At 41.4% G+C, this 14,272-nt stretch overlaps 1 protein-coding gene across 5 annotated transcripts; it reads right to left on the bottom strand.

Moving 5' to 3' along the window:
• Window positions 1-349: 349 nt before the first annotated feature.
• On the bottom strand, window positions 350-12,924 carry C8H8orf89 (chromosome 8 C8orf89 homolog). 5 transcript variants are annotated; one of them, XM_035124507.3, is made up of 8 exons: window positions 12,206-12,924; window positions 10,109-10,160; window positions 8,449-8,609; window positions 5,457-5,586; window positions 3,512-3,598; window positions 2,543-2,653; window positions 1,392-1,456; window positions 350-652 (listed from the first exon to the last, which is right to left on the bottom strand). In XM_035124507.3, exons 1-8 carry the CDS (start codon window positions 12,249-12,251, stop codon window positions 513-515), a joined length of 792 nt encoding a protein of 263 aa, XP_034980398.1. In that variant the 5' UTR covers window positions 12,252-12,924; the 3' UTR covers window positions 350-512. The 5 variants fall into 5 exon arrangements, with proteins under 5 accessions (XP_034980398.1, XP_034980397.1, XP_088531740.1 ...); XM_035124506.3 differs by having other exon boundaries at window positions 5,457-5,589; window positions 12,206-12,472; XM_088675614.1 differs by having other exon boundaries at window positions 12,212-12,468.
• Between the last annotated feature and the right edge of the window lie 1,348 nt (window positions 12,925-14,272).

Here is a 14,272-nt window from a genome sequence, read left to right as displayed (position 1 = left end):
GTTTGAGTACTTTCAGTTTAAGTACTCCGCGGACCGTCTGGAACGGATTAATCCACTTTCCATTACTTTTTTTTAAAATTTAACAAGAGCTTTATTTACTACTTTCCATTACTTTCAATAGGAAAGTTTGCTTCAGGTTAAGTACAGACTTCCGGAACCAATTGTGTACTTAAACCAAGGTACCCCACTGTATGCTTTAGCTGGGATTCCTGCATTAGAGAGGGTTGGACAAGATGATCCTCAGGGTTCCCTTCCAACTCTGACTTTTCTATCACTATGCGGGGGGTGGCTGACTTACTGAATCTACAGCATTAAATGCAGTTCAAAAACTCTACAATGACAATATAACTACAAACATAAAAAAAGGTTTATTAATCACATATTTCCCTTTTACCTTAATTGTGAGGTTTGTTGATCAACATAGTATTTGTGAAAGAATTAGATAGACATCAACTAGAAAATAGTAAGTTTACATGATTTCAAAGGAGCCTGTTCCTTTCCTGGTAGGTTGTTTAGATCATCTGTCTCTTGGCCTTCCTGATTCTTCTGGTTTTCTCTTGATGTATGGTTTCACATTCCAATGCAGCCAGTTGAGAAAGCCGCTGGAGGAACTGAGGAGGAGCTCCAGTGACAGGGTCTGTGAAACGGTAACCTAGAAGAAAAAACGAAACTTTTTAAACAAAAGTATAATGTGCCCCTCTCATGGAAGTACTTAAAACACAATTATATAAAATACATAAAATATAAGCAAGTTTTTGAAACAAGTTGTAATGGTTATCTGAGAGATTGTCAAAGGGAATAAGGGGTACCATAGTGTTCATAAACCTGGCTTGTTATGCATTAGTCTGACCATGCTTATCTAGAGATGCCTATGATTTTATATAGGTTCATAAAACATAATTCAATTCGCTATTCTCTTAAGACAGTACAGACACCTAGGATTTTTAAAAACTAAACAGATCCCCATTTCTAGTGTAGTGCACACTTCTTCTCTTGCTATATTAGCATTTTGTTATCCATTTAGATTATGATTTTCCTAAGCAATCTTTTGAGCAAGGTATGCATTAAAGTAGAAAAATTACATTTGTGACCATAAAAATGCAATATGACCCTATGTATTTTCATTCCAAAATAACTCTAGTAGCTTGTATCAGTAATTGCCTTTCGTTAATTAGCTGAGTTAAGCCTTTGAAACATTTTACAAACATAACTAGAAATGCTATCCCTCAAGTACATACGAAAACAAAGCCTTCAATAAACATAACAGCAACAATATCCAAAATGCAAGAAAGTTCACACAGTAAAGCAGTGAGAAAATGAGTTTGCTTAGGAAATGCATCCTGGTGAAGACAGATGGTAGGAAATTAAATATATTGGGTACTATAAATTACCAGGCTTGAATTTGGATCCTTCTGGAAATGAAATTAGGCTGGAACACCGATTATACTTCTTCAACCTACAAACATTTGCACAAGAACATACTATTAATAGAAGGTTATATTTATGGACTATGGCAATCAAGGTGACTTGCAGTGGTGTTCCCAGCGGTGTGCTGAAAAAAACATGATGAATGCCATATAAGTGTTCCTACATCGAAATGCATTTCATTAGGAATCGCCATCCAGAGTCCTAGTAGTACTCAACAATTATCAAAACCTTTGTACCGAAAGGACTAAAATGCATGGGGCTTTAAGTAAATATTAACAGGACAGACCTATAAATGAATACTAAGAAATAGGGTTCATAGAGGTGAATTGAGTGGCTATAGGACAGCAAGCATTGCTGGGGGGGGGGGGACTTGCATAGGAACTGGTTCTGAATTCTACTGTTACACTAGTCATAACATTTTCCTCCAGCAGAGAAAAGTATTGACTCAGTTGCTCTTTCCACCAGCTCAAGTAGGCCAATACTGCAACTTTACACAAGCCTTTACTACATGGGAGAGCTCTCCTTCCTCACTGTGGTTCTTCGCTTCAGGAATCAAGATGACACCAACTCTGCTGATTCTAAATCTCTGCTTTTTACCATTCCCTGCCCCTTTATGGGTGTACATATGAGCCTTTGGCAGAAAAGTACAAGGGGGTAATGTTTCCCAGCATTACAACAAAAGATAACTCCTTGGCTGAGTCCAGAGACTATCAAGGGGATGGGCCAGGCTAAAATGCCCACCCATAATATAGCAACAGTCTGGAACTGCCTCCAGGTCTAAGTGAGTTTTGATCCTTGCCTCTCTTCACTTCCTGTGTCCCCCATTAAGGTCCCAAGACATGGTGAAGACACATGATGCAGTGACCTTGCTGAAGGCAAGCAGGTGGACTAGTCTTGTGCCAAATAGGAGACTATTTTGGGACAGTTAAAGGTGGTTAAAATAAATATTCACTTTATTTTCATGAATTTGATCAAGTCATGTTTCCCTCTTTTACTATTATGCTGTTTCAGGAATAAACATTTAGAAAATAGTCTGAAGATGCAGAATTAAATAAATAAAGTAACTCCCAACATTGTTTTTCATGAAGGACCTGGTCTACTCAAACTGCCTTACCTTACAGCACCTAATTCTCCAGCTCCACCATGCATCCCAGATGTCTTCAGAGGGCCTGGTTTCCAAGTAAACGCCCCTCTTTTATAAGCATCCCCCATGGCTGTATCTCCCCTGCAGGAGAAAAAAAAGCAGTATCTCAGACAGCAATAGGTTTTACATCATGGTATCACTTATTTTTCACATAGTGCTGTGAGGGTGGTTCTTCTGGCCCAAGGTTCACAAATACCAGTAGCATTATATCACCAGCACACCACATTCTTTACCAGTGTCAAGTCATTAAGGCACAATCCTAAAGACCTGGGGGAGGAAATCAAAGGTGACAATCTCATCCAGTGTCCTGTTGGGCTGTCACTGGCAGGGAGAAAGTAAGGGTGAAGCAGCACTCCACCATTTACAGGTTTGCTGCCATACAGTAGTTTCTAGTGTAGGGTTCATGTTGCAGGTCTGGGTATGTCTCCCTCACTGCATCTACTTCTAATAATACAGTACTCCTTTTGAGGCCTACCAGTAGAGCTCTGACATCAGTAGTGTCTGCTGCAGTGAGGAGTGGGCACCACATCTGCCTTTCTGAGGCCTTGCCTCTCTTTTGACCCTAGGGGAAGGAGCTCTGAGGCTGACTAAAGCCCAATCGGACATGCCAACACTCAGCCTTCAGTAACATACAGTGGTGCCTCGCTTAACGAATGCCCTGCTTAACGAAAGGTTTTTTCTAGCAGAGGTTGCCTCGCTAGACGAATACGTTTTACGAAAGATTCGTCTAGCGAATCGCGGTTTCCCATAGGAATGCATTGAAATTCAATTAATGCGTTCCTATGGGCAATTTTTTTAAAAAAAATTTCAATGCATTCCTATGGGATTCACTAGACGAATTTTTCGTTATAAGAAAATACCCGTGGAACGAATTAAATTCGTCTAGCGAGGCACCACTATAATTCTGTATCCAAACTATAAAGAGTAAAATTAACGTACCTGCTTTTGTAGCAGCTTTCAATAAAGTATTGTGATGTACACGGAAGCACAAATGGTGGCAAACCGGGGTCATCATTACTATAAGAGCTAAAATTATAAAAACAAGAAGGTATATATATATAATATTAAATAGTTAGACATTGTGTTATGAATTTTTAACATATTTTATCCCAAATAAATGGGATTGGTCAACAGATACAGGGATATACATAATTGGGTAGAAAACGGCTCTTTGTCGTATATTTCTCTCTGACCTCTTAACTCATGATAACACTCCCATGTGTCTAAAGTTGACTGTAGTCCATGAAATCTTATGCCATACAAGCATTGATTTAAAGTGCCTTGTGGCCCTGTAGTTTTTGCTGCAACAGACTAATTTGTCTGCACTCCTGGGAATTGCCTTAAATGATCCTGCCCCAACCCAAGCTGCAGTATGCAACATGCTATGAGAAAAACATGAACGGTACAGACATTCATCCACTCCCATTTCTACTAAAAATGTATTTTAATGATACATGTATAGCTCAGTAGTAAGACACACTTATAGAACTTTTGGGGCCAAATTAAATGTGTGTTTATTAAATACATGCTTGCTGTTTGGCCCTACTACTACTGGCTCTGGGGTAATTTTTTTACACTAAAAGAAACATATAGGGAAGAAGAGCAAAACCTATCTTCTATCCACCTTAGGAAACTTGTGGTTACTGTCATTTCTCCAGTTCATATAATTGTAAAGTTACTGAGAAGCCTCTCAGTTACATACCACATTAAACAATGAAACATTGTAAACTACCATTAATGAAGTTGGGACTTTAAAAAACAAAACCATAAAGCAGTAATCCTATGGCACAGATGAGTACTTGATCACTTAAAAATACCGAGGTTTTTGCTGTTTCCACTGGCCATATTGGACACAGGTGACGCTGTGGATTAAACCACAGAGCCTAGGGCTTGCCAATCAGAAGGTCGGCAGTTTGAATCCCTGCGACAGGGTGAGCTCCCGTTGCTCGGTCCCAGCTCCTGCAGTTCGAAAGCATCTCAAAAGTGCAAGTAAATAAATTCCAAGCAGGAAGGTAAACTGAGTTTCCGTGCACTGCTCTGGTTCGCCAGAAGCGGCTTAGTCATGCTAGCCGCATGACCTGGAAGCTGTACGCCGGCTCCCTCGGCCAATAGAGCGAGGTGAGCGCCGCAACCCCAGAGTCGGTCATGACTGGACCTAATGATCAGGGGTCCCTTTACCTTTACTGGCCATATTCATATTCAGACATCACCCTATATCACAGTTTAGTGTGGTCAGAACAAACTGGTCTCCTCTTCCAACAGTTGTGAGGTAGAATGTGGAACATTTCATTTCCATTTTTGCTTACCCATAGCTTGTTTCCTTGTTGCAACTGACAAAACATAGCTTGTTTGAAACAAGCCAATGTGAAACTAATAAGCTTGAGGCAAGATGGTGACTGAATGGCACCTTTGCTCTGAACAAAAAACAAAGCCAGTCTTCCCCCTTTCCTCTGAACAGGTGACCACTGATGTCACAAACGAGTTTTAACAATCTGACTGGCTATATGCCTACTTGCCAATGTCTGAATTGGGGCTCATACAATATTTGGAAGTAATAGAATGTCCACTATATCATGACGATTTATACAAGTCACTATATCATGACCTGTTCATATTTTAGAAGCGTTCATCTTCCATCTATTTGGCTTTAAATGCAGAAATGGAGCTATAATTCCACCTTCTATTGGTATTTTTTTCCTCCTCCCCCTCCCTCCCCTTCTATTGCTATTTTAAAAATAAATTTGTACATGAGATTTTATGAGATGTGCTTATTAGAAATTCCTCAGCTTGAATTCTGCCCCTGTGAATTATACCTGTGCAGTGCACTTTGAATATGGGAAACATCTATACACTCCATACAATAATAGAATTTATAATAGTATACCTGTCTGGAAATAAATTAGCAGCACCTTGTGTCTTCTGTGCAATGGGAGAGGGGTTTCGTATTGCGTGAGCAAGACTTGGCATTGCAGCATTTTCATCAGAGTCTCTCAAGCCATATGCAGACGTATATTCTGCTTAAGAGAAATAATTCAAAGCAGCATACATGGAACATAAGGCCAAAACTTGCTAGAGCTACAGTCTTACACTTGCTTAGAAGTTTGCTCCACTGAGGTCAATGGGAGACTTCTGAAGAGACATGTATGGGCACAGGAAACTGGTCTGGTCCTTGTGAGGTTACCAAGTCAGAAGGAGCAGTTCCCTTATAGTGAGCTTATGTTCTCAGCCACCTATACAGTAAGGAATCATCAAGAGCGGAAATGCCTTCTAAATATACTGTGTGTGCACACACACTAAACTACATAACATCATGTCAAATCCACAGCTGAAATTTTCTCCAGTATCTAAAACACGCACATTCTGTTCCTTATGCTGAACCACTACCTGGAACACAATGAATCGCAGGAGGATTGCAGATAACAGCACTATTTTATGCATGCCTACTTTGAAACAAGTTCCACCAAATTCAATGGGGCTTACTCCCAGGTAAGAGGATCAAGTTGCAGCAATCCTAAGAACCCCTGAATGGCAGTCAAACCTGGAATAATTCCATCGCTAAAAACCTACTGTTTTAAAACAAAATCAAACATTCTGTTGTTGACTACCTTAACATTTATTTTATTTACATACAAATGTTTATATTATCTCCCTTCAGCAATCCTTTTGTGCCATTTACAAAAACATGCTAATACACAACATATTAAAAACAGCAATATATTAAAAAGCCTAGGAAAGTAAGAAGTCTTTGCTTGCACTGAAAAGATAGTAATGCTGGCATCAGGCAACGGTACCACAAGCAGAAGAGGCCTTCACTCTGGTCACCACACACCTTAAATGGAGAGAGCCCCAGAAGAGAGCTTCTGAAGACTCTCACTACATAGGCAGATTGATATAGTGGTGTTCCTTCAGGTGCCAAGTCGCATAAGGACTTCAGAAATACTTTGAATTGCATGTGGAAAGAGAGACTAGTGAAGTTCTTCAGGTATCGGCGTAATACTTTTAAAATGATCAGTTACAGTTAGCAGCCTAACCACTGTACTGTGAACCGATTGCAGTTTCTGAACCATCTTAAAAGGCAGCTCCATGCACAAAACATTGTACAGTGGTACCTCGACTTACGAACGACTCAACAACTGGATTTTTTGACTTATGAATGGGGGTAATGGCCGCGCGCTTACGAATGTCTCGACATCCGGAAAAAAACCATGGCGGTTTTAGATAGGGTTGCTTCAAATTATTAATTTTTCCGTTTCAATGCATTCCTATGAGAAATCGCATTTCCAATGGCGTTTTTTGACTTACGAATTTTTCGACTTACGAAGGTGCCTTCGGAACAGATTTAATTCATAAGTCGAGGCACCACTGTATTACTCAATCCTAGATGTTACCTGGAATGAATAACTATGGCCAGGTTATTTCTGTCCAGGAGAAGCCGGACAGAAATAACTTCCAAGGCCTCCTTCTTGCCACAGAGCTTCCAAGGCCTCCAAGTAGAATGTTTGATCTACTTGATCTACAAAATGTGTACTCAGTCCAAGAAGCTAATGAGGTGGCCTCCACATGTTGTTATGCTACAGTTTCCATCAGTCCAAGTCAGCAGGTCAGTGATGATAGGAGCTGTGGTTCAACATCATCTTCAGGGTAAAACATTAGCTACCTCTACTTTAGGGTGAATGTAACCCCATCCAGAACAAGTCGAACACTATCTCCCTGAACAGACAAAACACCTACTCACAGAACCTCTGTCTTGCTGGGATTGAGTTTGCTTATTAACCCACATCCAGCCCATTATAGATTCCAGGCACCTCCTCAGCCCTTCCACTTCCTCACCTGAAACTGATAAAACAAGAGACACACAGAAAGTGCTGGGTGTCATCAGTACACTGATGGCCTTTATCCAAAAGTGTGATTTAGTTTTGAAAAAGTATGGAGCAAGACAAAACAGCAAAGAATAAATACTATGGGATCAAGCAGTAGTTCCCAACTATCAAATTCTGGGAACAGCTTGATAGGTAGATATGAACCAATCAGAACATCACTTCCATCTTCCAAACTAGGGTGCCCATCCAGAAGAATACTATCGTTAATGGTATCAAAAGTGGCTGAGAAGAACAGCAATATCTGGAGAGGATGTGCAGTACAGCAGTTTAAAGGACAATTCTGGGCAAATGTCTATTGATTTTAAGGAGTGGAAGATAACTCTTAGCAACAAAAAGTGCAAGGAAAAACTACATAGGTACCTTCCAGACAACCAGTTTGTTAACAACTTTTGATTTTGATTTGTTTGTGGGGAGGTATGTATTTAAATTAAGCAATTGTTATCCCCTTTCAGTGTATTTCCCATCACTTTTCTTATTGCAAATAGTCCAATTCCTTTGGGAATTGGCTGAGTGCTCCCTGGAAGGACAGATCGTGAAGCTGAGGCTCCAATACTTTGGCCACCTCATGAGAAGAGAGGAATCCTTGGAAAAGACCCTGATGTTGGGAAAGATGGAGGGCACTAGGAGAAGGGGACGACAGAGGACAAGATGGTTGGACAGTGTTCTCGAAGCTACGAACATGAGTTTGACCAAACTGCGGGAGGCAGTGCAAAACAGGAGTGCCTGGCGTGCTATGGTCCATGGGGTCACGAAGAGTCGGACACGACTAAACGACTAAACAACAACAACAACACACAACTACAAAATCCACTATAATTGCTCAACCTAAATTTGCCAGTAGTCAGTGGATTCCAGTCCACAAACTAATGACAATCTGGAAGCAGCCAGAAATAGAGATTAGGTTGATTTATGGCAATTCCAACACTAAAAAATCTTGGTAAGTTTCCTTTTTATGAATGTAGGATAACTATCAATTGACAACCTTAAACATCTTACCTTGTTTTATCCTTTTTGTCTTTATCACTGCATGTTTCCAACTATTCTCGAAAAGGTGACCCCCGAATGATTTTCCAGAGACTTTTTTATCCAGGAATCTTTGGTCAGATTTTAGGATTGGCAATTTTTGTTCCTTTGGTGGCTGAGAAATGACAGGTCTGCTGTTTCAAACATCAGAGTGAACACCAGAGGGGAATACAAAAGCAAAAATAATAAATGTTTTTCACATGTTGTCTGGTACAGACATTTCTCAAGTTAATAAGTGGGTCACCAAGGATTGCTATGTTTCAAACAAGCACTCTGTTGGCCTTCCCTTGAAGCTGATGGAAACTAGTCCAAAATGTGTGTTGGGGGGGGGGGGGGGGAGAGACTGCCCTACAAGATTACTCCTCTCTCCCTGGCCAACTTAATGCTTCTTCAGAATTGTGCTACAAACTGTTTTCAATCAAATATTGTAACATTTAGCTACCTCTTTCCTTATAAAGTTATTTGTGAGAAACTGCTCAACTTCATTATTACCCAGTATGATCTCTAGTGCATCTTTAGGCACACTCCAAATCAACAGCATGCATTTTACAGGGCTATCAACAGGGATGGACAAACTGTATTTCAGGAAAGTTTGCATTGATCTTCTCAGTGAGAAAACCAGATGGATCGCCAAAGAAAGAGTTCAAAATGCATCGTCATAAAGAAAAGGATCCTAAGCATACTAGAGGCATACGTCCCTTTACTTTTAAAAAGTGCTTGTTTTGATAACTGCTGCAGCTTTTATGCTCCTGCCAACCTAGCAGTTTGAAAGCACGTCAAAGTGCAAGCGGGAAGAACGGCATTTCCGTGCGCTGCTCTGGTTCGCCAGAAGCAGCTCTGTCATGCTGGCCACATGACCTGGAAGCTGTATGCCGGCTCCCTCAGCCAATAACGTGAGATGAGTGCCACAACCCCAGTCGGTCACGACTGGACCTAATGGTCAGGGATCCCTTTACCTTTACAGCTTTTATGAATCATTAAAATATGATGCTAAGCTTTCCTTATTGTAAATTCTTCTGTTGCAATTTAAACTTACAAGACCCTATCCCCTAAAATAGCAATTGATAACTCCAAATTTTTGGCAAAGAAAGCACAGTACTTGTAGACATTTAAAAACATCAATAAACCCCCAAAGGTCTCAAGAGCTGGGAATAAAGAAGTTGAATAGAACAAGGGAATAATTGGCTCTAAACTATAGAAACGAAAGTATTCCTGTGAACCAGCAACAGACAATTTCAGCATCATGACTACATACAAGGCTGCTGTTCAGGTGGCAGATGCAGTAAGTAAGCAACAGCAGCCTCTCAGTTGCAAAGAGCTTAACAATGCAATCTTCTACATGTCTACTTTGGAGCAGGTCTCACTTAGTTCAGTGGGGTTTACTCCCAGAATAATACATACATTGATATAATATTACAGACTTAACCACTCATCTCCATTAATAGTAGTGGGGAATGAGGAGTTAGGAGTTATGGAACGATGCTAAATTAGAGTATATCAGCACTAGCATTGAGCTAAAAACCAACCTCTCTTTTGAAATCAAGTTGGGTTGGGCTTTCATATTTTGAAAACACTGTTTCATATTTTAGAACACTAATTTTACACCACAGGCCAAAGTTAAATAAATACTTACCATTCAGGGATGCACGAGATTTCTGGCAGCTTACCATTAGGAGCTTGTGAATCTGTAATATACAAAGTCCATTCAGATTCAGTTACTTTATTTTCATACCAAAAGTTAAAGTAACATTACAATTAAATATACTTGCATTACTAACAGTAAATATTTTACCAGTACTGTAATGGTAAATTTTGCTTTAGACAGCACACTCCCCCATTTTAATGATTTTGTCAGTTTATAAACCATCTTTCAATAACAGGGTTCTCAGACTGGCATACAAACAATACAATAAATCGTAGAAGCTGCAGCAAAAACCTCTAAGATCAAGCAGAAAACACTAAAACAAACTAAAAAAATTACTGCAATTTCTGGTGCCAAAAAGACATCAAAATTGGAACCTGTTACACTTCTTGAGAGAGAATATTACACATCAGAGGCACAACTGGGACAGCTCTATATCCATTTATCATCAGCCGCACACGACTTAAGACTTTATAGCAAGGTTAGGGAAGTGGTTCTAGTCAGGAGGTGAGTTCACCCACCTATCAATCACCTGACACCACAGTGATGTCAGGTGATCCATTTTTGCACAGCCCACAAAGCATCAACAACCAATCAGCTGCACTGGGCTTTGCAGGTGTGGATGATCAGCAGTGCCTGCAAACTTCTTTTTGGCTCAGGTGCACATATACCTGCTCTGCACCTGGTGTCATCATATATGATGTTAGGTGTAAGGTAGGTGGCTATGGAGAGGGCTAGCATGCCTAATTAAGCCTGTAGACCAAAGATTCCCCACAGACAGGTAACAATCTACACTTTGAATTGTGCTTGGAAAGAGATCTAATGCAGCTGTGTAAGCACAGGTGAGAAAGGATGCATAAAGCTGGCCCCAATTAACTGGTTACACTGTATTTTGTACTCGCTGAAGTTTCTGGGAATTTCTTTAAAAAATGAACCCTATGTACAATGCATCAAAAGGCATAGATTTCAAAGTTTGTTAGAAAAACATTTATATCACATTTCTGATGGTCTCTTTTTACATGAACTAAGATAAGTGAAATTTACAGCCCTTTACTCTTTCCAGCCTAGCAGTTGACTTACTCTAGCAAATCTAAATCAAATATCTGGTATCCATAGCTGCCAAGTTTTCCCTTTTCTCGTGAGGAAGCCTATTCAGCATAAGGGAAAATCCCTTAAAAAAGGGATAACTTGGCAGCTATGCTGGTATCTGAAGAAGTGTGCATGCACACGAAAGCTCATACCAAAATAAAACTTAGTTGGGCTTTAAGGTGCTGCTGGAAGGAATTTTTTTATTTTAAATCAAATAAATTATCCCCAAATCATCTCTCAAACCTACAAGTTTCTCAAGCCCACACTCTCTCCACTACCTCAGAACAAACACACCACACAAAACCATACACACGTTCAACTGGACCACCATATAATCTTGGGGAAATTACCCTTACAACTCCTCATTTAAAACAAACTGTATTACCACTCCCTTCCCAAAGGGCCAATTCTTATTCCCACTGCTCTATTTTACCACTGCTCACTTTTGTTTCCTCAAGTCCTCAGAATTGTTAGGTATCTTTTACTTTCGGAGTGGAAGCCCCACGGCTTTGTTTGTGTCAGGTGCCATTCCTGCAACCTGCTTTTCAACACCATATACCTTGGAATGATGTGCAAATCCCCCACCCCCACTGCAGGGTGAGAAGTGCTTCAAGCATGTGCAGAGTGCCCTTCCCTATCAGTCCCCACTTGATAGGGGAGTCATTTCAGGCAGGGTTGAGCCCCAACACGCCTGGCCTCACCTTTTCAATACCCAGTATTTGCAAAATGCTTTTAGGCTAGAATCCTGTGCTCTCTTATTTGTGAATAAACCCCATTTAGCTCAATGGGACACATCGCTTCGTTAAGAGAGCGCCCGGGGAGCTTCACATTAATCCCTCACAACAACCTCGTAAGGTAGACCAATTGGGTCGCCATATTGCACGCACGCCAAGCAGGGCGAGTGGCCCACCAGCCCCTTCTGCAGCGTCCCTTCCTTTTAGGGGAAGAGGTGAGGGAGGGCCTTGCAGCAGTTCCCCTCTGCCCCCCCCAAGCACTCACTCGCACCCCGTTGTTCCAAGTGGATGCGCTGCTGGCTTCTGCTCATAGCGGCCCTTCCACCACCACGGGAAAAACCGAAGGAGGCTCAACGGCGGCCGAAGATTCGGCCCCCTCGCCTCTGTGGGACGGGAGGAGGCTGAGGCTCCTCATGGCCCTCCGCGGAAGCCTGCGCGCGAGACCCCAACGGCCGCATTTCTGCCCCGCCGGCCTCGGCTACTGGAGCGCCGGCCCTGCGCCGGCGGGCGGGCAGGCCTGCCGCTGGTTGCTAGGCAACGGAGGGAGCCGCAATAAAGAGGCGAGGCCTAGGCCTTCATGGGGCGGCGGCGAGGGCGAGGTGGCTCTCTGCGCCTTGAAGCTGAAGGGAAGCCGCAGCAGCCGGAGACGGCCCCGTCGGGTGCCTTCTCTTCCCCGCTGCGAGGGTTCCCTCGGCTTCCGACAACTGTTTTTTTTGCAAGGCAGGCGTTCAACAGGCGAAGCCATCTGCTGCTGCCCTCTCTTGTTTTTGGAAAAAAAACCTCCCCTGTTGAATTTCTGCCACTTGCAATCAGAAAGGCTGGTAGGAAGAGGCAGCATCCGCCATGGCCAAGGCCCGGAATGGGAGCTGCATTTAGTCTGTTATGGCAAAATCCCAAACTTCATGGGCATCGCAAAGTCTTAAAATAGTTTCACTGTAGTCCACGTTGACTCAGATGGAATTGCCCATGGATCCAGAATGTGGCAGTTCTCACCTTTAATGCTGGGCATTAGGAGCAGTGGTGAAGGCACACTATTCCCATAGCCACACCCTTTTTTAAGACTATATAACCAAGAGTAATGTTTTGGACTAATAGCACACAGTTTAATTTTTCTCACACGCCTCTCTCTCCTGTCTTGCTCAACATCTAGTCCAATGCCTTGTGGATTCAAATACACACTCACTATTTTTGTGGCATGTTGCTTAATCATCGTGAAGTAACTTTGGAGCTTTTCAAAATAAAAACGCAAAATAAAAACGACAGTTTAGCCATGCATGCTAATGTAATCTGCTGCTGCTGCTTGGTTTATTTGGTGGGATTCTCTCTGAGTAAACTGGCATGCAGAGGATTGGCAAATAGCACTCCAGGAGATGATTTCATTGTGAAATATGTGGATAATATATTATTATTATTATTATTATTTATTATTATTATTATTACACATAATTGCTCATACTTCAGCAACGGTGTGGATTCCCAGGTTGTTTCACAGCTTATTTCAAAGTGTTTGAGTTGGTTGATTTTTCATCCAAGCACCAAGATAAGAAATCCTGGAATGATAAGGATACCATTAATAGGAAAGGAGAACAGCTGTAGGAACAGCAAAGGCATTGTTTACTCAGTGCTGCCCTGTCCACACACCGTAGTGGTAATGTCATACTACGAGTGGGAGAAGTTTCTCCGTAGAAGTTATTTTATAACGTTATTTCAGACAACACTATGGAGCAATTGCAACGCTGAAGTTATGCAGTGCTATAGATTCCATGAAGCAAATAAAGTAAGTTCCATGATGTCCTTTTAAAAATAATGTTACAATTCTAGTGCGAAATAGGACAAAAAAACAGGTCACAACAGGTCACAGCTGCTGAATGAAACGCAGTCATAATATAAGGATTTCAAAAGCGGAAATCATTCCTTCAAAAGAGCTGTATATCTAAATCTCATTCAGCACAATCACCCGATAAAGGTCTTTCTGAACAGTGCCACTTCATGTTGCAGGTGGGAGGAAATGTATGTTGAACCACTTTCCCATCAGAAAGATATACCACCAGTGAAAACAGCATAAAGGGGAGAGAATATCTTATTTCTACTTCAAATAAATTCCTAGCTGCTTCTTTGGCACAAGACTAAGCAAGGACAGATTGATGAATACTGACAAAAATCATGACACTGCTGTCTTGTCAAAAACTGGTTTGTGTCCTTTCATAGAAAACACAGGATTCCACACCCTCCCTCTGCATAATTCTGCAATTCAAGGTAAAATGTGACACAACTAGAAATTTACCACCTGGCTGTCTTGAGATAAAGAGTCTTCATATTCATGATTGCTTTT

This window comes from Zootoca vivipara, chromosome 8 (assembly GCF_965207765.1).
Source record: "Zootoca vivipara chromosome 8, rZooViv2.hap1.1, whole genome shotgun sequence".
NCBI classification, from domain to species: Eukaryota; Metazoa; Chordata; class Lepidosauria; order Squamata; family Lacertidae; genus Zootoca; species Zootoca vivipara.
The sequence above is the reverse complement of the archived record's forward strand: the minus strand, read 5'-3'. Positions and strand labels throughout refer to the sequence as shown.

Coding starts and splice junctions, on each gene's coding strand:
- C8H8orf89 (XM_035124506.3), bottom strand. CDS start 12,251: ATGAGCAGAAGCCAGCAGCGCATCCACTTGGAACAACGGGGTGCGA. Junction 8,610..10,108: donor ATCTCGTGCATCCCTGAATG/GTAAGTATTTAT, acceptor TGTTTGAAACAG/CAGACCTGTCATTTCTCAGC. Junction 1,457..2,542: donor GGAGAATTAGGTGCTGTAAG/GTAAGGCAGTTT, acceptor AAATGTTTGTAG/GTTGAAGAAGTATAATCGGT.